Below are 24,690 nucleotides of genomic sequence, written 5' to 3'. Positions count from 1 at the left end.
ATATTGTTGCACCCCAGTAAACAAAAGCATCTCAGAATGCACAAAACATTGAACCTTGAGGTGGATGGGCTACTGTACAAGAGCAGAAGACCAGATCAGGTTCCACTCCTGTCAGCCAAGAACAGGAATCTGAGGCTATCATGGGCACAGACTCACCCAAACTGGACAGTTGAAGATGGAGTGGAACCTGGTATGTTCTTCTGCTGTTGTAGCTCATCCATCTCAAGGTTTGCTGTGTTGTGCATTCTGAGATGCTTTCCTGTTCACCATGATTGTAAAGAGTGCTTATTTGAGTTACTATAGACCTCCTGACAGCTCAAACCTTCTGGTCATTCTCCTCTGATCTCTGATCTCGGTCATTGTGGCTGTGTTTTGTTTATAACAGTTATAATCAAACAGCACCAACACATTTAGTCAGCCCAGGATTTTATGGTCTGAACTTTAAAAAAAGAGAACACCTTTAGATCAGTTCAGTAGTTTAAATTTGAGTGGAATTGTAGTTAACACGTTTGCCTCACACCTTTGTGGTTGGTAGTTCGAATTGCATGTTCTTCACGTGCTTCACGGGTTTCCTCCAGGTACTCCGGTTTCCTCGACAGTCCAAAAACGCGTTGTAAGCTGACTAGCATTTCGAGTTCCCTGAGTTAGGCTCTAGGCTCCCTGTGACCCTGTGTAGGATAAGTGGTATGGAAAATGGATGGATGAGACACTATGTGTTATAGGCAGAATAGTCCTATTATTACTTCTGAAACAGCACGCTAACCCTGTAAATAATATGCCACAGTTTAGGCTGCTATTGATTTTAGGATAGTTCAAAAATGACTTTAAAAAGGGGTGAAAAAAACCCCCTCCAAGAAAACACAGCCAGTAATCAGTAATGTTTGTTCCAATTTCAGCAAGGTTTTAAAGGCTACATGATATGGATAGGGTGAGAGGGGCTGCATGGACTGTAGGACAAGAAACAAACACACATGGACTCTCTTAAAGATTTAAATAATATTTTATATACTACATTTTAATATTTAAACTTTTGGTCAGTGTAAATATTTTAGAATCATGGGTAAATATGTAGATATGTGCACCTAGACTAAGCACACACTACAATTATGAAATTAAAACAGTTATGTGTAGTTATATTGAAAAATGTTGATGATTGGAATGAGTGTTGAAATCATTCAGTAAAGCGTGATTTAAGAAGAGCGCATGATCACTCATTATAATTTGTGCGTCACTAATGAGGCTAGCCAGGCTAGTTATACTCAGGACATCTGGCCCTTAATTGGCGCAACCAGATACGCGTGGCGTGCATGAGCATCACATCTCACACTCTCTCGACCACGTCAGAAGATTTGAACTTTTACGATCCTTTTGCGGACCTGGGCCTGAGCGGTAGTGCGCAGGTTTGGACGCGACATCTGTCTTGTTATCAGTCAGCAGACGTCATCAGTTTCTAGTAGGCCCATAGATATGGTTCTGTAGGGACCTACTTGTTTCTCACTTTTGTTCGCTCGCACCTTCCCACACTCGAGTGTCTCTCTCCTCCTCTCTCATTACGCAGTTGATCCTGTTCAGCGTTCGAGCGCGCGCTGCCAGAGGAGCACTCACACTCACACACACGTAGCCGTGATGCTTGCGATGTGATGTGGACTGTCGTAGCTAAAGAAGGATATCTGTAACGCGCAAAGGCGCCGCTTTTATCTTTCTTTCCTTTTTTTTTTTTTAAAATTTGCAATGCATGTTTCGGTGGCGGCGTACAACGACACAAATAAAACGGAGTCACGGTAAGTTGCTCGCGCTTCTCCGACAACCGACTGTTGCGCCAGGAGAGCGTCAGTCAAACATGAGCGGAAACGCAGACGGAGGCGACGCGCTCGCGGAAAACGAGCTCCTCGCCACTTCATGAGGCGCGAGCTTCGATTCTTTAGCGTTGTAGAGTGGAAGCGGGTACAAAAACAAACAGTGGAAGAGCGCGCGCAGGATGAGAAGCACGGAGCTGCTGCTCGCCTACTTTCTCGTGAAAGTTGTGGCGTGCGACGTAGCCGGTGAGAGCGCTAGACAGGTCGGTTCGGTGGCCGTGTCCGGCTCCAACGAGTCCCGAGACGGCGAGAGCGGTCTCTCGGAGCCTCCGCACACAGAGGATAAATGCAGGGGCTACTACGACGTGATGGGCCAGTGGGACCCGCCGTTCGTGTGCCGCACGGGAAGCTACCTGTACTGCTGCGGCACGTGCGGCTTCCGCTTCTGCTGCGAATTCAAGGAATCGCGCCTGGACCAGCGCGCGTGCACTAACGACGGCACACCGCCGTGGTCAATGACGGGCAGACCGCCACCTAAAAAGAACGACCCGGCGCACGACCCCACGAAGGATAAAACCAATCTAATCGTGTACATCATATGCGGAGTGGTCGCCATCATGGCTCTGGTGGGGGTTTTCACCAAACTCGGCCTTGAAAAGGCGCATCGACCTCACAGAGAAGACATGTCTAGGTGGGTGACCCGAGGGAAGACTTAACACCATCACCTTTTTATCCATAGTCAGAAAAATAGCACGGACACACTAGTGAACCCATATTGAGTGAACTCAATGTGCCTGTCCAGTATCCACACTAATATAACAGACTATTCACCCTAGACAACCCATAGAATCATAATTCTTAACAATCACACCGAGGAGAGAGTATGGCTTGAGACAGACATGGTAAACAGGTATGCATGGGTCTTCAGTTTTATGCACTGCTACAGGCTTTCATTACAGCCAAACTGAAGGCACACTTGATAGATTGAAGATGAACTGATTAAACAAGTGAAATCAGGTGAGGCTCCTGCTTGGTTTGGAGTGAAAGCCTGCAACCACGCCAGCCCTTTCTGGATAAGATTGAAGACCCCTGATGTAGCATATAGGCCTAGTTGCTCTCATTTAATTTACTGATAGGCCTGGTGTTTACTACCATACAGTGGATGTATGGTAGTAAACACTATCAGTAAATGAAATGTGTTTGAAGGGGGGGATATGACATAATGAGATGCGAACATGCTTTTACACTACCTCTTAAGTTAAATCTATAGTATAGAGATGGAAAAATGTTTGTTATTAATGTAGTCAGCTCCACAGCAGCAACTGCCAAAGTTTTTTATTTATTTATTTTTTTTAACATTTTAATATAAATACACTTTGATGTGTTTTAAACCCTGCTTCTAATTAAGCTACTATCACAATTTATCCCGATCATGCCACTGAACAAGTGATTATTCACATCTTCATTCAGGACACGTCTTCTAGGCTTTAGTATAGAAATCTACAGCGTGTCCCAAAGGTCTCCATACTCAGGGGACTATGTTTGCCAGCACCACATCTGCTGTACCTTTGTCAGTGGATGTTCGTGGACGTCCACTTCTTGTTTGGTCCGCAACACTTCCAGTTTTTTTGAATTTGTTAATAAGTTTTACGTCAGTGTCATGTGTGATGTGCTTGCCATGTTTCCTGTTAGTCCATCGCAACCTTGCGACAGCTTCCCGATCCAGCCATGAGAATGACTTCAATAAAAGGCATTCTTAAAGGTTATCTGGGGTTGAAACATTATATAATGTAAACTAAGCATAAAATGTTGGGAACATATTTTGCTAAAAAGTGTTAATTTCCCCTATTTATGGAGACTTTTGGGACACCCTGTATTTAGATTATATAAGGTCAATTATTTTTCAGACACCCTGATTTCTGACATCCATTTTTAAGCATGCACTTTGAGTAATACACATCATGCATGGTTTTTCATTTTGAACATACTGGCATGCTCATGAGAATACAGCACCTATTTCCTGGCAGTGTATCTGTCAGTTTTGGAGTGAGACTTCAATGACCGTAAAATACATCAAGCAAGCAGCACAGTACTTCATCGCTAATAGTTTTGAGACCTGCTATAATGACGTGTGTCTCTGCAGAGCGCTGGCGCAAGTGATACGGCAGAGAGGAGGAGAGGAACACGAGGAGAGCCTGGCTGTGCATGGACAGCCCTATGAGAACCTGCCGGCCAGGACAACAGGAAATAACCTGCGTGAGTATACATGTTTTTTGAACTGTAACACCAAGACTATGTGTTCTCCAACTGGGAGTGTTTTATATACAATAAGTAATTATTTAACTTTGTTGGTCAAAAAATACAGTCGTGTGACTCTTGTGTCTGTATTAAAAGAGCTGCCTATATATTTCTGACTGTGGGAGTCTTTATGGTCCATGATGGACTCCAGTATGATTTTTCTTCAGGGTGGATTAGATTCAGAGTCACTGCAAGTGAGATTTAGAGTTGGTAGAGTCTGATTCAGAGTAAAGGTGATGCTGGTTCAGAGTCAGGTTGCGATTGATTCACATTGAATTTGATGGCGAAAACAGATGCAAGAGAAACTAATAGAAGCAGCTGTGGCTTATTCACCTCAGAGAGGCAGCTGTGAGGTCCTACAGCTATTCACAAGGGCACAGATCTCTGACTTGGCCTTCGTTGTGGAAGGGAAGTTGTTACAGCTGGCCATTTTTGGCACATCCGGTAGGCCACAGCACCACTTACATCTACAGTGATCATTTAATGTGCTGGGGTGGTAATTGCCTTGGCTGACTAATACACATAGCAGTGCTCTCTCTCTCACTTTCTACACACATGCATTCAGAAGCATGCTGTGAACGCATGCGTAAGCAGGACTCTAATCACCATGATAGCAAGCTCCTCATGCTGTGCTGCTACCAGTGTACACACCTCCTGGTCTTCCCCACTAACCCAACTTGAAGGAATCAAACTGATGATTTGAGTTTGTGTCACAGATTACACATGATGATGATGATTTTTTTTTTTAAAAAGAAAAAACAATAAACCTGCCTTTGTGACTAAGAGTTTTATTGTGCTCATATTAATCTTTTTGTACAAATGCTGCCTGGTGTGGTATACATCAGTGTTGCTATGGCACTAGTGGATTTTTCTCTGTTAAGCTTTCCTATTGCTTATGTAAGGTGTGCTGATCAGTATGCTTATTATAAAATATATGACCAATAGTTTGTGGACACCTGACCATCTTACCTACAGTTCCATCCAAACGTATTGTAACAGCATGGCCAATTCTGTTGTTTTTGCTATACACTGAAAACATTTGACTGAGATGAAAAGATGAATATAAGACGATAGATCAGAATTTAAGCTTTCATTTCCTGATATTTACATCTACATGTGTGAAACCACTTGGAACGTGGCACTTTTTGTTTGAACCTGCCCGTTTTTCAACTGATCAAAAATATTGGCACATGCCAAACAGGTGTTTCTTGTTGTTCAGGTGTCCCCTGTCCCTGTTAGAGTGATTGTTTAAATAATTAATAGCTCCCAATGTCTGCTGTTGGTTTGAGCCCTGGGTTTCACCTGTGAAGACTGCATTTGTTGTTAAAAAGGATAAACCTACAAGAAGACCATAGAGCTGTATATGGGAGAAAAGCAAGCCATTTTGAAGCTGAGAAATTATGGAAAATTGCACAAACATTGGGCATAGCTAGTCCAATTTGTAATTATCCTGGAAAAAGAAAGAAACCACTAGTGTACAAATAACCAGACATTGACCAGGTTGGCCAAGGAAAACAACAGCAGTTGATGACAAACATTGTGAGAGCTGTGAAGAAAAACCTCAAAACAACAATTAGTGACATTACCAGCAAACTCAATGGCCAAGTGTGGTGGAGGTAGTGTCATGGCTTGGGCTTGAATGGCTGCTTCTGGAACAGGTTCACTAATCTTCATTGGTGATGTAACTCATGATGGTAGCAGAAGAATGAATTAAGAAGTTTTCATTTACATTTTGTATGCCAATTTAAAGAAAAATGCATCCAACTCTAATCTGGAGGAACTTCATCATGCAGCAAGACAATGACCCAAAACACACTGCCAACTCAACAAAGGACTTTATCATGGGGGGAAAAAGTGTAAGGTTTTAGACTGACAAAGTCAATCACCAGGCCTTAACTCAACTGTGTAGCATTTAACCTACTGAAGAGGAGACTGAAGGAACTCGAAACAAACAACTGAAAGAAGCTGCAGTAAAAGCCTGGAAAAGCAACACAAAAGAAAAATGCAACAGTTTGGTGATGTTAGTGATCACCGGCTTGATGCAGTTATTGCAAGCAAGGGATATGCAACCAATACTTTTGCTCACCTAAAATTAGGCAGTCTGCCACCAACGGTGCCATGTTCGAAGTAGTTTAACACGTCTAGATGTAAATATCAGCAAATGAAAGTTGAAGTTATGGTCTCTATATTCATCATTTGAATGATGATGATTCAGATGATTCAGAATGCTGCAGCGCGCCTCGTCTTCAACCAGCCCAAGAGAACCCATGTCACACCCTTCTTCGTCTCCCTCCACTGGCTTCCTGTAGCTGCCCGCATCAAATTCAAGGCCTTGATGCTCACCTACAAGACCTTGTCAGGAACAGCACCCTCCTACCTCAACTCTCTCCTGAAGGCCTACGTTCCCTCTCGCAATCTGAGATCGATTAGCGACCGACGTTTAGTAGTTCCCACTCAGCGTGGCGCAAGGTCCCTTTCCAGAACCTTCACGCTAACTGTTCCTTAGTGGTGGAATGAACTTCCAATCTCAATCCGGACCGCAGAATCTCTCACCATCTTCAAAAAACAGCTAAAGACCCACCTCTTGCGTGAACACCTAACCAACTCATAAAAAAAAAATAAAAAAAAAATTGGCACTTACACCTTTACTCTGTGCACTTTGCTTCTTCTGGAACTCAATTAATGGATCTTGTATGGTAGCACTACTTGTATTGTTCTCTGCTTGATATATCGCTTTGCTTGTATTTTTCTCATTTGTAAGTCGCTTTGGATAAAAGCGTCTGCTAAGTGAATAAATGTAAATATAAATGTAAATTTGATCTCAAACACGAATGTCTTCAATGTACAGCAAAAACAAAATAATTGGCCTTGCTCTTCCAACATTTCAATACAGTCAGAGGGGACTGTATATAGGTACAGTACTTTGCAAAAGTCTTAGGCACCCTATTTTTTTTTAAAATACGAATTTTGTCTGTGTTTATTTTATGACTTCTGCATTATTGAGTCAATAAAAATATTTTAGATTCCTAACACTACTTTTCCACCAAAAAATTAAATGTTACAGGAAAATGTTTGTATGACAGTAAGGAAAGCAACATATTAAATAATACACCACTTTTCAGACAAAAAATCATAATGAAGTCTGTCCGGTTTTATCTGCAAAACGTTCCTCAAAATAATATACTTAAATATTATTCTGTACCTGCTTATTCATGTAGTTATCTAGTCAGCTAATCATGTGGCAGCAGCAGAATGCATAAAATCATGTATAGACTGTACATCAAACATAACAATGTTGAAAACGTGTCATCTTAGTGACTTTGACCGTGGCATGGTTGTTGGTACCAGATGGACTGGTTTGAGTATTTCAGAAATTGCTGATCTCTTGGGATTTTCCTGGGGGAACAGTCAGTGACGATTGGTGGGGGGGGATGACATCCAGTGAGTGTCAGTTCTGTGGATGGAAATGCCCTCTAGATAAGAGGTCAGAGGAGAATGGCCAGGAAAATGAGCTGACAGGAAGGCTATGGTAACTCAAATAAACCACTCTTTACAACCATAGTGAGCAGTCAAAATATGCAGATGGTCTACAACAGGAATTTTTCATAATCAGAAGACCACATTGAGTTCCACTACTATCAGCCACGAACCGGAATTTGAGGCTACAGTGGGCACACGTTCTCGCAAACTGGACAGATTGGAAAAATTATTTAGTCTGATTGATTGAATATTGATTTCTGCTCTGACATGCAGATGGTAAGGACAGAATTTGTATCAGCAGCAGAAATCCATGGACTCAACCTGCCTTGTGTTAGCAGTTGAAGGTGGTGGTGGTGTAGTGGTGTGGGGAAAGTTTTCTGGGCACAGATTGGGCCCCATAATATAGAATCTGAGTATTGTTGCATCTGAGTATCGCTGCTGATCATGTGCATCTTTTATGGCCACAATTTACCCATCATATAATGAATGTGCCACGTCACAATGCACAAGTCATCTCAAACCTGTTCCATGAACATCACAGTGAGTCCAGTGTACTTCACTGTAATTCAGTAGTGTACCTTTTGGGATGTGGTAGAACCAGATATTGACAACAAATCTGCAGCAATGATGTAATGCAATCATGACGACATGAACCAGAATCTCAGAAGCAATATATCACACACATTGTGAATCCATGCCATGAAGAAATGATGTTCTGCAAGTCTTACCCTGTATTTAATTTTTATCAGAAATGAAAAATGGGCCATTTTGATCCAAATAAAACATGAAGCAGGTTAAAGCAGGTTACACCCAGAAAACAGGCCAAGAAAGTAGATCATTCAGGGTATTTCTATAAAATAATTTGAAGCCTTTAACAAAAAACAAACAAACAAAAAAAACTGTAAGCTTAACTAACAGGTGTTTTAAAATGTATATTAAAATGTTAATGCTTCCTTATTGCTATTCATCAATCTAATATTTATATAATTATATTATCAATATAAAATTTGAATTGTAGATTTACAGCATCAATGTTCAGACATCATTTGGACCATCCAATGCTAAAAAAAAAAAAAAAAAATATCTTACCACACAGAACACAGGTGTGCTGGGTCAGTAGTTCCTAAGCTGTGCTTTAAAACATATTATTCCGTAACCACAGTGGATGTGTCAGTGTGATGAGCAGCTTAGCCAAGTGGTGACTGCAAACGACACTGTAATTAATTCTCCTGAGAGCTTGTGTGTGCCATGCTCTGTCCCTCCAGCAACAGTCAGCTCAGCTCTGACGGATACAGAGGACTCATTACAGTGGAGTAAACTTGCATTCAGCTCGATCATCTACTTATTTATTAGAACAGCTGAGAGAGCATTGGGTTTAAACCGCATTTGGCTTACCAAAATAAGGGCCGTCCCATTTGGAGGGCAGGAGAAAGACAGCTGTCTTCTTTTTGAAGATTGTGAAAGAAGCCCCATTTTACTAGATGATTTTTAGACCGTAACAGTCACCATTGTGTGTGTTTGACTGTTTATATTATGATAATATTGTAAACCATGATAAAAGGTCAAGCAGTTATTGTTATATGAAAATGTAGGTATACCTACCAATCATGCATATTCACGCCATACATGTATGTCAATTTAGTTTTATTTGTAACAATAGACATTGTCACAAAGCAACCTTACAGAAATATATAAATTTAGGATGTACATTTTAAACTGATAAATTTGTCACATGCCAATATTGCTAGGCATATTCTAATATGTTGTATGACAGATGTTACAATATATACTTTTATGGAAAGTGTCCTAACAGGCCAATAAAGTAGGCTATATTTCAAGTAGTGGCTTAGTGGTTAACACGTTTGCCTCACACCTCTGGGGTTGGGGGTTTGAATACTGCCTACAACTTGTGTGTGTGGAGTTCGCATATTCTCCCTTTGCTTTGGGGGTTTCCTCCGGGCACTCTGGTTTCCTCCCCCTGTCCAAAGACATGCGTTGTACGTAGGCTGATTGGCATCTCAAAAATTGTCCTGGGCGTATGATTGTTCTCTGTGATGGGTTGGCACCCGGTCCATGGTGTCCCCTGCCTTGTGCCCTGAGTTCCCTGGGATAGGCCCCAGGCTCCCCTGAAACCCTGTATAGGATAAGTTGTATGGAAAATCTTTTATCTTTGTAAATTAATGCCATAATATGGTATAATATTTCATTGTGCTTATCAATAAATATTTAGTTTTAACTTTTTTTCAATTTTATTATTATTATTATTATTATTATTATTATTATTACTTTCAGATATGGTCTGCATAATCCATTGAGAACATCTACCAGTAGCTCTACCACTAACATGTCCTGAGAGTTTATGTGGTTTAACATCATGCTACACTACACATGTTAACCATTACTGGACCACATAGTGTCCATGTGAGGAGCAGCTTATCAAGTGGTGACTGCAAATTACACTGTAATTAATTCTCCTGAGAGCTTGTGTGTATCCTTTTAGAAAATATCAATTCACTTCCGTTCTTTTCTGTTAGCCATTATTTTCTTTACCATTTTGGGAGAAGGTCATGACAAACCCTTTTGTAATACAACTCGCAAGTGACATTTCATATCAGGTCAGAGCAAATGAAACACTTATTTCAAGTGTTATGAAAGTTGTAGCACCCCAGGCTTGGGGAGTAATGGAATATATATAACTGTGTTACGTAATCAGGATAAAAAAAACTTGTAACTGTAAACCGTTACAGTTATGTCAAAAACAAAGTAATCAGATTACAGGTACATTTTGTAAAAAAATTGGAATACTATCAGAAATTTTTTTCATTTAAAACCACATAAATGAATCTTTTGACATAACACAATATAGACAGCTGCTTGAATATAATTTTAATAATAATTAATAATTCCTTACATTTATATACCGCTTATAGTGCTTTTCTAGACACTCGAAGTGCTTTAAATAGGATGGGGTGAGGGAATCTCTTCAACCACCACCACTAGTGTGTACCATCCACCTGGATGATGTGACGGCAGCCATAGTGCGCCAGAACACCCACCACACCACCAGCTAGTTCTGGATCTCTCTTGCTAACATGAGCAACCTCCTGGCATATGCGCAAATAATTTTTGCGTTAAGTTAATTTGGTAGAAATTAACACAAATTGTTCTCTGAAATGCTTTTGTTAGGGTGACCATATGTCCTCTTTTTCCTGGACATGTCCTCTTTTTCAGACATTAAAATGTCTGAAAAATGTCTGGGAAGGCCAAGTGAGAAAATGTCTGGGATTCGCTTTAATTTCATTATGATGTGCTTATGGTGTAATACTGCATCATGTGTGCACGTTTGCATTGCTTTAACCCCTCTTTGTAATTCCCAGCTTCTTGCACACCAATTCGTCGACTATAAAAGGCTTACAGCAACTATTGGCCAAACTCCTGCTTCTCAACCATTAGCCTACTATCAGTGAACACGCAAGGGTGAAGCGCTGTTGTGTACGGCATCAAACAGTTGCTTGACAATAACAGCGAATGACAGCTATCCTGAGTCGAAACAATGCCCATGACCATATGAGGTCATTTTTAATTTCATGTTATCGCATTGCTTCGTATTACATGGCCATTCAAATGTGTAAATGATGGCAGAAGGTACACTCATGGCATCTAATATTTTATTTTTATTCCATGAACATTCAAAAGAATGTGGGAATTATATATATTTTTGTGATGCTAATAGTGTCCTTTTAAGTGTATTAAAATCTGCATTCATAGTAACACTGTTTTGAACGACATAAAGAAACACGAAAAAAGGTATCCTCTTTTTAGAAAACCAGAATATGGTCACCCTAACTTTTGTGGTGTAATGATACCCGCAACAGGGACAGTAATCTTTTATTCATTCCTTTTATTTATTTATTTTCTTAAAACATATCCAAATATTGACCATGCATTTAAGCTCTAAAATAAGTTCTAAATAAAAGTATTTCAGATCATAATGCTTTTCTCTTGACTTTATTTACATATGTGACCTTGAAGTAATCAAGAAATAATCAGACTACATTACTTTCATATTGTGATACTTGGATTATGTCACTGATGGAAAGTAAGTAATTTCTAACTGTAATGGAATACATTGTTAAAGTAACTCTCCCAACCTTGTAGCACCCTAAGATGAAAAAACACAGATGGAAGCCTGGATATGAGATGAAAACTATTTCAGATACATGGACAAACATGCATGGAATTACTTTGTTTATAAGATTGATTGATGATTGGTCATCATTTGATCTCAGAACATTTTGAGCAAATTAATGAATTTGAGCAATTTACATGACATTATAATGTTGCTATTTTAGCAACACTTATTATATGCAAATCTTGTTCTGCTGTGCATTATTTTGCAGCTTCATATCAGTAAAGTCACATGCTTCATGAGAATAATGTTGAAGCAGTGGGCTACTTGCTGTGTGCATTTCTGTTTTGAAATTGTGCAGTTTTCTAGTTTCTAGTAGCACGGTTTACATGTAGAGCTTTGGGACAAAGATAAAATTAAAAGATAAAGATTAACCTGTACCTGAAAAGTGAAAATGGGCTCATAGCATTAGGAAACCTAATGCTACAGGCATGTAGGTCTGCTTGTGGTACTGGTTCACTTATTTTTACTGTGGATGTGACAGCTGGCAGCAGCAGCGGCAGAATGAATTCCAAAGAGTATAGAAGCACCTTAACTGGCTCAGATCTAACCAAGAGCAGCAGATGGCATTTCTTCATGCAACAGGAAAATGGCCCAAAAGTTTTATTAAGTTATTCATGTCTAGAATGGCCATGTTATCCCCCCCCCTCCCCCCCTTATGCTCTCAACCTAACAAAGGTTTCTTTTTTAAGATAACTTATTTTTCTCATGTGTCAAAATGCATTATTTGGAATACATACTATATATATATATCAAGGAGCAGTTTAAGGGAACCTAGCTGGTACAATGGTAGAGTTACAGCCTTAGAGCCATAAGGGCTTGGTTGACTGTATAGTGTTTGATTGTGTTTTCCCCCTTTGGAATAAATAAAGTACATCTATTAATCTATCTTATGTTTGTCAAGGCTGTATCATTTTCCAAGGTAGTGTCCATCACTTGAGAAGGCATCTTAGAAAGCTGCATCTTTACTATAATGAACACTATAGTGATCTTGAACAGGTGGTCAGTTTCATTGCCAGTCAATTTGAGGGACCAGGATGTCTCCATGAGTAGACAGATATATAGATAGATGTACTTTATTGATCCCAAAGTCGTAATGTGGGAAGAACAGTTACCCGAGCTCAGGATCAAACCCACAACCTTAGAGCTATAAGGCCATAAAAGTAGGCATAACTCTACCATTGCACCAGTGACTTTCTACATCAGGAACTGCCTAATGTATAGTGTGTATGCCCAATAATGCATTTCAACATAGAAAAATAAGTTGTGATCTTGAGAAAACTCCATTTATTCTTTTAAATTCCATAGCTATTCAACCAAAAAAGGTCTTAAAGAGTCCAACAAAAAGTTTTAGTAATACCTTCCCAAAAAAATGCATCTCTCCTTTGCTATGCGCCTTGCAATATCACTTTGTGCTGTTGTAGCAAATATCAGCACTTTTCTGGTGCAGCCGTTAGGTAATTACAGCTGTGCTGATATTCAGTAGAACAGCAGTCCTATAAACAAGAAATTAATAGACTAACTGACATTTCAGACACTATGTCCAAATATTTTTTTGTTTTTTTCTTCTTCAAAGAAAATAGTTGCGTTGTGTGTTGCCATGGTAACGCGCAGACTGACTGACAGCCAACAGTAAGTGTAGTAATGGTTTCAGTGTAACAAACTATTGCTAGAACTGGAATTTTATGTAGCGACAGGTGACAGTGATGCACACAGTTACATGTCCCAGTACTTTATATTACATCTACATATACATATACAGTGCTCTTGGAAAGCCGCTCATCCTATCAATAACTCTAGCTAGACAGCTTCCATCATATAAAATAAAGCAGTTACATGATTAATCCTTGCTGGTTTAACAGCTGTTTAGAACATCTGCTTGACTGAAGTGAGGGAGTACTGAATTTAGCTGATTACAGAGATGGTTTAATGATCTGACGCACTCACACTGAACATCACATACGCTTGAGTCATGCAGATGCTACAACCCATGGTACAGTAGCATGTGTTTAAAAGCATTTTTCATAAAATGTGTCAAACTCTTAAGATGTTTTATAGACATATGACTGGGATGCTTAGTATAATGTAGTACAGCTTCTGTCCTATCCTAAAATTACTGCTCTAAATTCATTAATATTTATAAGCAGAGAAGGAGAGAGCCTTGGCAGATCAATCATTCATCTTTCTTTTAAACAGAGACCTCTCATTTTCTTTCCTACCTCCCCCTCCTGGAATAATTATCAGTTAATTTCCTGCCAACAGCACTGCTGATAGGTAGGTGGTTGTGCACGGTGGCAGCTCAGGTGGATTACTGTAATGGCTGGCAGTCAATGTGCTGGACTCTGTTTCACAAATACCACAGACTCAGGATAGATAAAATGAGCACACACGCAATGACCAACATATAAATAAGCATTAATTAGCATTATGGCATAAATAGCAAGTGGCTTTGGAATGGGAGCACAGATTGTGGATCTTCACACTTCTAAAGCTGACATTCACAGATGAGAGCAGAAAAAGGGATACATGTGGTGCAGTGTGTGATGTGGCTCTTTGGAGAGCTCTGAGCCAGCAGGCCAGGCGGACTTAACTGGGTCCTCATCAGAGATTGCCATCAGTCAAACACTCCTGCTGCTCACTCTGCAAATGATTATGGGTGATTGTAGGCACACAGTTGCCCTTTAGGTGCATTGAGAGCTATTAGATATTAACTTGGATATTCACTTAAAAGGGCAAAAAAACAAGTTGCGTGTAACTGTAACAGCTTCTGGATTTTTTTTATTCTGCATTGATTTAGATTCAGTGCATGCTAAAACAGCTTCAAGATGGAGGACAGCTGTAGGTTGATTTTAAAACGCCTCAAGATATCAATATATTTTTTCAAATAATATCTACATCTACACTGTATAGAAAAGATGTGACTGACTAACACTAATGTAGAAGTAGCGGAAGCACCCTGATCTTGGTTAATAACAAACTGGGAGGACTTCTGCGCCTGCTTCTGCGGCAGCTATTATTTTCTGAGATTGAGATGCTTCAGCAGTGTTCTCGTTTATACCGTGGTCTTTACATTAGTATTTAAAAATACCAATACTTTCTATATGTTTTAAATACTCAGATCTTAATGATAAAATCATCATGGAAAACCACTGTCCCTTTATATAGCTTTTATATATGTACATCAAAAAGCTACCATTATGCGATTTGTGTTATGGTTATGCACTCATCACAGCAGCCAGCATGCAGAAGGTATGGATTCTTGGTGAAGGGGTATGAAAAAATGAGGGTTGCACAGTGGCTTAGTGGTTAGCATGTTTGCCTCAGGGGTTGGTGTTTTGATTCCCGCCTCTGCCCTGTGTGTGTGGACCATGTTCACCTCGAGCTTGGGGGTTTCCTCTGACTACTCCGGTTTCCAACCCCAGTCCAAAGACATGTGCTGTAGGCTGATTGGCATCTCTAAATTGTCTGTAGTTTGTGAATGGGAGTTTGTGTGTGTGATTCTGCCCTGCAATGGGTTGGTATCCCTTGTTCAAGGTGTTCAATTTACAATTATTTTGTAAAGAAAAACAAGGAGTTAAAAATATTTTTATTAATGAAAGAAAAATGACAATAGGCCAATTTTCCAACATTCATTCCTAGTCATGGTTACTTTAGAGTAGTGTATACTAATGCAATACTGCTATAGAGATTAGTAGGCAGATGACAGTATTGTCTTTGAGTACAGTGGTAACAGGTTTAAACTACAGCAGAGTTGGAGACACTGCTGTGAATCAAAGGTGTTTCCACACATGGTGGATGAATTTAATTAGACTTGCTCTTTTCGATTTTACTGAGAATATCCATTATTGGAGAAGTGGGTCAAGAAGTTTATTCACATTGCTTTTTTATGGCACGATTTAAAGTAGGCTAGGCAAGATCTTTTTCAATGCACTGTGGTTTAACAAAGCACATAGAGCACTACATTGCTTCTCCAAAGGGAATAATTGTGCAATTTGGAAAGCATTTTTATTCTTCTTACAGTTGCTACATATCTGCAGCAATTACAGCTTTGAGTCTTATAGCGTAAGTGAATTTGGGCAGTTTCTCCCTTCTTCCTCTCGAGCACAATCAGTTTGGATGGGGAACGTCTGTGAACTGCCATCTTCAGGTCTCTCAACAGATGTTCTCTGGCACCACTCAAAGACATTTAGACACTTGTCCTGAGGCCACTTCAATGTTGTCTTGGTTGTATGCTTCAGGCTGTTATCCTGCTTAAAGGTGAACCTTTGCCCCAGTCTGACATCGTGTGCACTCTGGAGCAGGTTCTCTTCAAGGATCTCATTGTATTTGGCTTTTTTCATTCTTCCATTAATTCTGTCCAGTCTCCTCATCCTTGCCACTGAGAAACACACAATGCTGCCAGCACAATGCTTCACCAGAGAGATGGTATTAGCCAGATGATGAGCAGCACCTGCTTTGTATGACATTGTATGATAGGATTTAGCCACTCTAGATGATATGATAATGGTAGAGTGGTTAGACCCTAAGTCCTGATTGATGGCATATTCTTGATATCGGTAATCCTTCTCGAAAATACCCTCTGTGGAGGACTTCTGGAGCTTTGTTAGGGTATTCCTGACCAAGGTCCTTCTAGCCTGGTTACTGAGTTTGGCTGGACAGACAGCACTAGCAAGAGTCCTGGTGGTTCCAAACTTCTTCCATGTCACTATGATCAACCCCACTGTTACTGGGAACATTCAAAAGTTTAGAATTGGTCTTGGACATGGACATGCTTTGTGAATTGTTGTACCTTATATACACAGGTGTGTGCCTTTCTAAATAATGTCCTGATTTTGCCCCAAGTGAACTCTAGTCAAATTCTAGAGATTATCCCAAGATAATCAAAGCAAACAAAATGCACCTGAGGTCAATTTGGAGTGCCTTAACTGAGTAAAAATGACACTAATGTTTAATAAATTAAAGTAATTTATTAGGGGCCAAGCACCGAAGGTGCGTAGGCACCTATTGTATCCATTAGTTTTCCTCTTCCACCCCCCCAATTCAGTCTTTTTGCTACTCCTCATTCAAATTTTGTCCAATTCTTAACAACATTGGCTCAGATGATCAGTGGCAGAGCCGCACAAAAATGACTGAACAGAATTTCGATATTCATATTTGTTCAAAAGTTATGATCCAGTATCTGTTAACATTCTAACTAATGCTTTTGTGTGCTCATTCACCTTGGAAGCTCTCCTAAACATCAAGCTGAACCTGTGTCATCTTTGTGGTGCACTGTGATAAGCAATATGGACCTATTCTAAAGGTCCTGGGTTCAGCTCCTGTTTGGTGCATGTTCTTGAAAAGTGTGTAAGGCTGTGTCTTTGGTTCCTTTCTTTTGTGGCTCAGCATTGCATTATCCTTTCAAACTTTTGCAAATAAATGCCTCTGTTCTGTTAATTTCCTGTTCAATCTAATTCTCAGCTGTGCTTCTAAATCTGTCTTTTATTCATTCATGTACATTCTATTTCTCCACTTTGTGATCTTTGGGCTCCACATTGTCCTTGCTGCACCTTTGGTGCTTGGCCCCTGTAATCGCTGCTTGCAGCTATATTTATAAATGTGATCATAAACGTTTGAGAATGTTGTCGATTTGTTATAGAATATTTTGTTTAGATTAAAGGCAAAAAGTAAATTAAATCTATTTTAAATTAAATCGATGACAGTAAAATGTATAAAATGGAATGTTATATGAATATAGAGCTAATAAATGTATTAAAAATGTGACACACTGAAAAGATGTGCTACTTCCATATTTGCATATTGACAAATTAGATTTGTTTTCTTTTCCTGTCCACATTAGACTGGTCCAGTTCAATATTGTTGCAGCTCTGCTCTCAACATAGCAGCACAAAAAAGCTGCTATTATGGTGTCAGTGCTGCAGAAGCTTGTAATCCTTTCTCAATACCTGAATAAAATGAACAGCCTGTCAGGAGACATCAAAGTTAGTAATAACAGCTTTGTCTTTAAACCAAACTGAAGCACTCAACATCATTTAAAAAAAATTATGATTCTTCTTCCTCTTCTCCTTCATATGATTGTGTTTCCTGCAGAGTTTCTGAAAGATTAATTTGGTCTAGCGATACATCTAGTAAAACATATTTTGTGGCATTTATGGTTTATTGCATAATATTGAGCTGGCTATGGAGAAGGTAATTTACCTTGATAAGGAAATCTGAAATAGTTACTCTATTAATATTATGTTATAATGCAGTGGTTTTCAAAGTGCGGGCCACGGCCCCCTTGGGGGCTGCCAGGGGGCGCCCGGGGGGCCTCAACAAACTGTGTCGGAGCCACCAAGCCCATCCCTCCCACTAGTATGTTTTCTTTCTCACTCTCAGACAACCACACACACACAATCGATTCCTAATGTAAATCTCTATGATGTAATTATTAATAAAAAAGGGGGATGTATTCAGAAGTCTGTATTTTTAATGTGTTTTAAAGACATCTTGCAAAAGGGGGGCCTTGGTCAAATGTTAATGCCATTTGGGAATTGCCCTGGAAAAGTTTGGGAACCCCTGTTATAATGTATTATGTATCAGATTAAACAAACCAGGGGAAAATGGGGGGAAAAAACCCAACCCAAAAACAAATGGTTCGTAATAAGCTACAACCTTAATGAATTAAATTCTAGAAAGGGGAAATAAATAAGATTTGCCCTGCCCTACAGTAGATCAATAACAAAAGATCCAGCGACCTTGCCAGTGTGAAGCAGGTTGGCTCCAAATGTCTGAGAGTACTAGTGAAAATGTTTCTATTTTGCATTCTTTTATAATTTAATATAACAATTTCATTAGCGATTATATTATTGATAACGAGTGAAAAGTAGAATCTTTTAAATATTTCTTGTGTTTCAGAGTGTACACTTGAGCTGGCATGGACTCCGCAAGTTTGTGCAAAAAAATCCATTTTAGATCAAATCCATCGATGTGACTGAACACGTGCTTCAATAGAAGAGATCACATGTTTGCTTACATTTAAATATGGACCTAGAAATAGTGCAGAATCTTGAATATCCAAGATATTGAACATTTTATTTTCTTTGTTTGAAATATTTCTAAATTCTAAAACCTTCTGTTTATTTCCAAAAAATAATCCCAGATTTCAGCGTGTTCTCAGACTTTTGGAGCCTGCTGTACCTATCGACATGAACTGCATAGGCTGATTTAAGTCACCAACTGCATATGCATCATGGGCTGTAGCTTGAGTCTGAATGCCACTGAAAGGTTAATGTAATGCAAGGATTTTATGAATTAGAAGAGGGGGGGCCATGCTGAATTAATACAGCACAGGGGGCTATGTAAGTAGTCTGGAAATGATCACTTCTTTAAAAAAAAAAAAAAATCATATAATTTATTTTAACATAATTTTTACTTTTACTCACAATTGTATAACAGTGCAGAAAACATCTTAGAAATTAGGCTTGTTGCGATAGTCGGTGTTCCTGGTGTTACACGGTGTTCATCTGCGCTATGTAGCATGAGCCGTATGAGTCAGAGTCGCAGCACAGATCAGCAGGAGTCAGATTTCATTTATCATGAGTGAGAGTGAGGCGAGCTGACTGACAAGACGATGGCGGAAGATTTGGTTCTGTTTCTATAAGCGAGTTTGTCATTGTACTATTTTGTAGTTGTGTTCTTCATTAAGAATAATAATGAACCACCTTTCAAGCAGTTGCCGCCCCCGATTTGCCACTAATTCGAAAGCCAATGTGAAATGCGCACATGGGCATTCATTAGTGAGCGGGGGAAAGCCACCCTCCCCCTCGGCCCCGCCCCCCGGTGATACCACCGGTGTTGTCACACGTCGATTAGTGGTGGGAAAATTTCTTCACTGCCACATCCCTATTAGCAATCTTAGCAAGTGAAAATACCTTTATGTATTATTTATGTAGTATTTCATATTAATTACAATAAACCAAATATAAGATTATTAAGCTTACAGTGAGGGGGAAAAAAGTATTTGATCCCCTGCTGATTTTGTACGTTTGCCCACTGACAAAGAAATGATCAGTCTATAATTTTAATGGTAGGTTTATTTGAACAGTGAGAGACAGAATAACAACAAAAAAATCCAGAAAAATGCATGTCAAAAATGTTATAAATTGATTTGCATTTTAATGAGGGAAATATGTATTTGACCCCTCTGCAAAACATGACTTAGTACTTGGTGGCAAAACCCTTGTTGGCAATCACAGAGGTCAGACGTTTCTTGTAGTTGGCCACCAGGTTTGCACACATCTCAGGAGGGATTTTGTCCCACTCCTCTTTGCAGATCTTCTCCAAGTCATTAAGGTTTCGAGGCTGATGTATGGCAACTCGAACCTTCAGCTCCCTCCACAGATTTTCTATGGGATTGTCTGGAGACTGGCTAGGCCACTCCAGGACCTTAATGTGCTTCTTCTTGAGCCACTCCTTTGTTGCCTTGGCCGTGTGTTTTGGGTCATTGTCATGCTGGAATACCCATCCACGACCCATTTTCAATGCCCTGGCTGAGAGAAGGAGGTTCTCACCCAAGATTTGATGGTACATGGCCCCGTCCATCGTCCCTTTGATGCGGTGAAGTTGTCCTGTCCCCTTAGCAGAAAAACACCCCCAAATCAGAATGTTTCCACCTCCATGTTTGATGGTGGGGATGGTGTTCTTGGGATCATAGGAAGCATTCCTCCTCCTCCAAACACGGCGAGTTGAGTTGATGCCAAAGAGCTCCATTTTGGTCTCATCTGACCACAACACTTTCACCCAGTTGTTCTCTGAATCATTCAGATGTTTATTGGCAAACTTCAGACGGGCATGTACATGTGCTTTCTTGAGCAGGGGGACCTTGCGGGCGCTGCAGGATTTCAGTCCTTCACGGCGTAGTGTGTTACCAATTGTTTTCTTGGTGACTATGGTCCCAGCTGCCTTGAGATCATTGACAAGATCCTTCCATGTAGTTCTGGGCTGATTCCTCACTGTTCTCATGATCATTGCAACTCCACGAGGTGAGACCTTGCATGGAGCCCCAGGCCGAGGGAGATTGACGGTTCTTTTGTGTTTCTTCCATTTGCGAATAATCGCACCAACTGTTGTCACCTTCTCACCAAGCTGCTTGGCAATGGTCTTGTAGCCCATTCCAGACTTGTGTAGGTCTACAATCTTGTCCCTGACAAGAGCTCCTTGGAGAGCTCTTTGGTCTTGGCCATGGTGGAGAGTTTGGAATCTGATTGATTGATTGCTTCTGTGGACAGGTGTCTTTTATACAGGTAGCAAGCTGAGATTAGGAGCACTCCCTTTAAGAGTGTGCTCCTAATCTCAGCTCGTTACCTGTATAAAAGACACCTGGGAGCCAGAAATCTTTCTGATTGAGAGGGGGTCAAATACTTATTTCCCTCATTAAAATGCAAATCAATTTATAACATTTTTGACATGCGTTTTTCTGGATTTTCTTGTTGTTATTCTGTCTCTCACTGTTCAAATAAACCTATCATTAAAATTATAGACTGATCATTTCTTTGTCAGTGGGCAAACGTACAAAATCAGCAGGGGATAAAATACTTTTTTCCCTCACTGTAGTTCTAGATTTCTTCAAGCTTATTTCTTTTTTTTTTCTTTCTATTTTTTTTGAAAGATTCATTTCGTCTTGTTCTATTGGTAGATAGTTTTGCTAGTGTTAAGCATTTATTTCTAGAAAGAAGCAAAAATGATCTGCCATTAGAATAAAATGTGAAGCTTGAAATGAGTAAAAATGCCTAGAAATATGTTTCATAATCTTATATTTGATTTATTCTAATCTTAAAATGGGAAATACTAGATACATTTGACTATATTCAAGATATTTTCACAGGTTAATATTTTTTCAGTGGCTTTTAATTCAGGATTTCTATAGTGATGTCTTCTAGCAATTCTTCTAACAATTCCTAAATTATGTTACAATTAAAGACTTATTCGTGATCATTATGCAGCGCACCCCACAGCATTTTCCTGCTTATAATTAAACTTGCCAAGACACTGGGTAATGCATGAGTAACACATTCTTGTCATTGGTTTAAAACACACACACACACACACACACACGTACACAAGATATGAATGCATCCCCAAGCCTGCACCCTTTTGATTATTCTCTGCTCTAGCACAACAATCTCTTATGAAGGACTGTATTAGCTGGTTATTTGGATTAGGCATGTTAAAGCAGGGACAGCAACACAATATTCACGGCAGAGCTCTACTTGGACTAGGGGTGGAAACTGCTGGTCTAAATCACTTACAGCCAGTAACCTGACAGCGTTATTGAGTAATGGCTTTGGGAATATTTGTCCATTAATATTTATAGCGTTTCAGGCACAGAACTGAATATTTATAATAACCATATGAGACTATCACTGTGAAGATGACTCCGATTTTTTTTTTTTCTTTTTTTTCTCATGGGATAGCTTAGACTGGCACATTCAGATACTGGTAGTCCAGTCGTACAGATTTTGTATGGCAGATCTCCAGTAATTGCCTTTACATTTTAGATCCTCATTTTCTAAACATAATCTATCTCTGTCTAACAAAGATTCAGTGACTGACTGTTATTGCATTCATAGCACATACATTAAGAGTCACTGAATTTTAATAATGCAATATGATCATGATGCCAAAAAATGTACTTTGAAATTCACAACTTTCTGAGGTGCTTAGATGGCTTAATAGCCAACAACCAGGGCATCAATTTAAACACGAGAGGTTACCTTTATAATGTGGCATCTTCTTCGGAACAAACAGGCTTCTTCTCAAGCGTAAATCAGGGATCACATCCCTCCTCAGCACTACCTGTATATTAATAATGGATATTTTAACATTTAACGTACACCAATCAGCCATAAAAAACACTAACATGTGAAGTGAATAGCATTGATTATATTGTTACAATGGCACCTGTCAAGGGATGGGATATTAGGCAGCAAGTGAACAGTCAATTCTTGAAGTTGATGTGTTGGAAGCAGGAAAAATGGACAAGCGTAATGGCACCCCTTCTTGGCAACAGTATTCCTTAAGGGCAGTGACCTCTTTCAGCAGGATAATGCACCCTGCCACAATGCAAAAACTGTTCAGGAATTGATTGAGGAACATGACAAGAGTTCAAGGTTTTGACGTGACCTCTAAATTCCCCAGATCTCAATCTGATCGAGCATCTGTGGGATGTGCTGGACAAACAAGTCTGATCCATGGAGGCCCAACCTCGCAACTTACAGAACTTAAAGGATCTGCTGCTAATATCTTGGTGCCAGATACCACAGCACACCTTCAGAGGTCTTGTGGAGTCCATGCCTCGATGGGTCAGAGCTGTTTTGGTGGCACAATGGGGACCTACACAATATTAGGCAGGTGGTTTTAATTTTATGACTGATCTGTGTATTTGAAGCAACAGCCTTTATCAGATTTGGCACATTATCAGTTAATTCACTGATCCCTTTTGCCAGGGTTTTCACCTGTATAATGCTTTTGGTAATAGTGTGTTTTTTTTAACTATCAACAGTTAATACATTTTTTTATTAAATGTACTATACATGATGTTTATGCAGATCTAAGTTGTGCAGCTTGATCACAAATCTTTTCCACTTGCACCAGTTCCAAAGGCAATCTGAAAAATTAAGTGTGTACTGGCATCTCTTACTGTTTGTCCAGCACTTGAAACCAGTTTTACTTTCTTGTGCCATTTGGAACTCACTTTGTTTCACTGTCTTAACTCACAGAACTTCAGTGCTTGATATAGGAAAAGAGCTCAGATTGACTGCATGTCAGTTGTGGCATATTTTATTTATATATATATATATATATATATATATATATATATATATATATATATATATATATATATATATATATGGACATGTAATGAATTAAAGAAAAGCCTGTGGCTCTGATATGCTATGGAGGGCATTTTGCGGCATTGGTTTGGCTCTACTTGTCCTCTTAGAGAGAAGCCACACTGCAAATCAATACAAAGTTATTCTGATTGACCATCTTTATCTCATGATGAAACCTTTCTATGCTGATGGGAGTGGTCTTGTCTAGGATGACATCCCTATCCACAGGACACGAGGGCTCACTCAATGGTTTGACGAGTATGAACATTATGGAAATCATATGCTATGACCTTTTGGACTGACAGGTTAGATAGTGCTCTCCACCATCACCATCATCAAAACACCAGAAGTGGAAATATCTTTTGAAAGAACGGTGTCATCCCTCCAGTACAGTTCCAGTAAAATCTTGGAAATCTGTGCCAAGATGGATTGAAGCTGTTCTGGTGGCACATACTGACCCAACACCTTACTAAGATGCTTTAAATTTCCTTTAAATTGCCACCCATCTGTATGCGTCCTAAGAGTTATATAATAGAAGGAATAAACATTTGCTCATTTCCTCTCTAGTCTCTCCATTTTCTCTCTCTCTAGAAGCCTATTTGTGAAGAAGCTGCTTGTTATAATAAAATGGCACGTCTCCATTTATGGTAAAGTTGGACATTGAAAAAGGCAATTCAGAGCTTTGCAGTGGCATGTCTAGTGCACTGTGTGGTGTAGGCGGGTTTGGATCCCCTGCAACAATTGAATTCCCTTTGGAAAACATTCACCTCTAGTGTTTTCTCTCTCTTACACAAGGTGCCCAATAGCTTTGCATGCTATTTTCACACCTGTACCACATGATTGATATTACCCTAAAACTTGATCTGATAACAGAAGGATTGTGGTGTTTCTAATGGAATGGCTGTACTGTGACAGAATGCCCCTCAATAATTTGGTTAAATGTGTTTCCCAGGTAGTTCATATGCATGAGCTCCCTAAAATACCAGCAGGTCATGCCTTTCTCTCTTTTGCTGTGTCTGAAAAAATCTCTCTTTTGCTGTGTCTGAAACTGCTC

At 39.6% G+C, this 24,690-nt stretch overlaps 1 protein-coding gene across 1 annotated transcript in view; it reads left to right on the top strand.

The window, feature by feature from the left end:
- The first annotated feature begins 255 nt into the window (after positions 1-255).
- shisa9b (shisa family member 9b) overlaps positions 256-24,690 on the top strand; it is a 46,674-nt gene continuing 22,239 nt past the window's right edge. The window contains exons 1-2 of the mRNA XM_053613120.1: positions 256-2,487; positions 3,940-4,052. Of these exons, the coding sequence (XP_053469095.1) occupies positions 1,979-2,487; positions 3,940-4,052 (622 nt within the window). The 5' untranslated portion in view covers positions 256-1,978. The remainder of the gene's footprint in view (positions 2,488-3,939; positions 4,053-24,690) is intronic.

The sequence above is a fragment of the Ictalurus furcatus genome, chromosome 24 (assembly GCF_023375685.1).
Source record: "Ictalurus furcatus strain D&B chromosome 24, Billie_1.0, whole genome shotgun sequence".
NCBI lineage: Eukaryota > Metazoa > Chordata > Actinopteri > Siluriformes > Ictaluridae > Ictalurus > Ictalurus furcatus.
The sequence above is the reverse complement of the archived record's forward strand: the minus strand, read 5'-3'. Positions and strand labels throughout refer to the sequence as shown.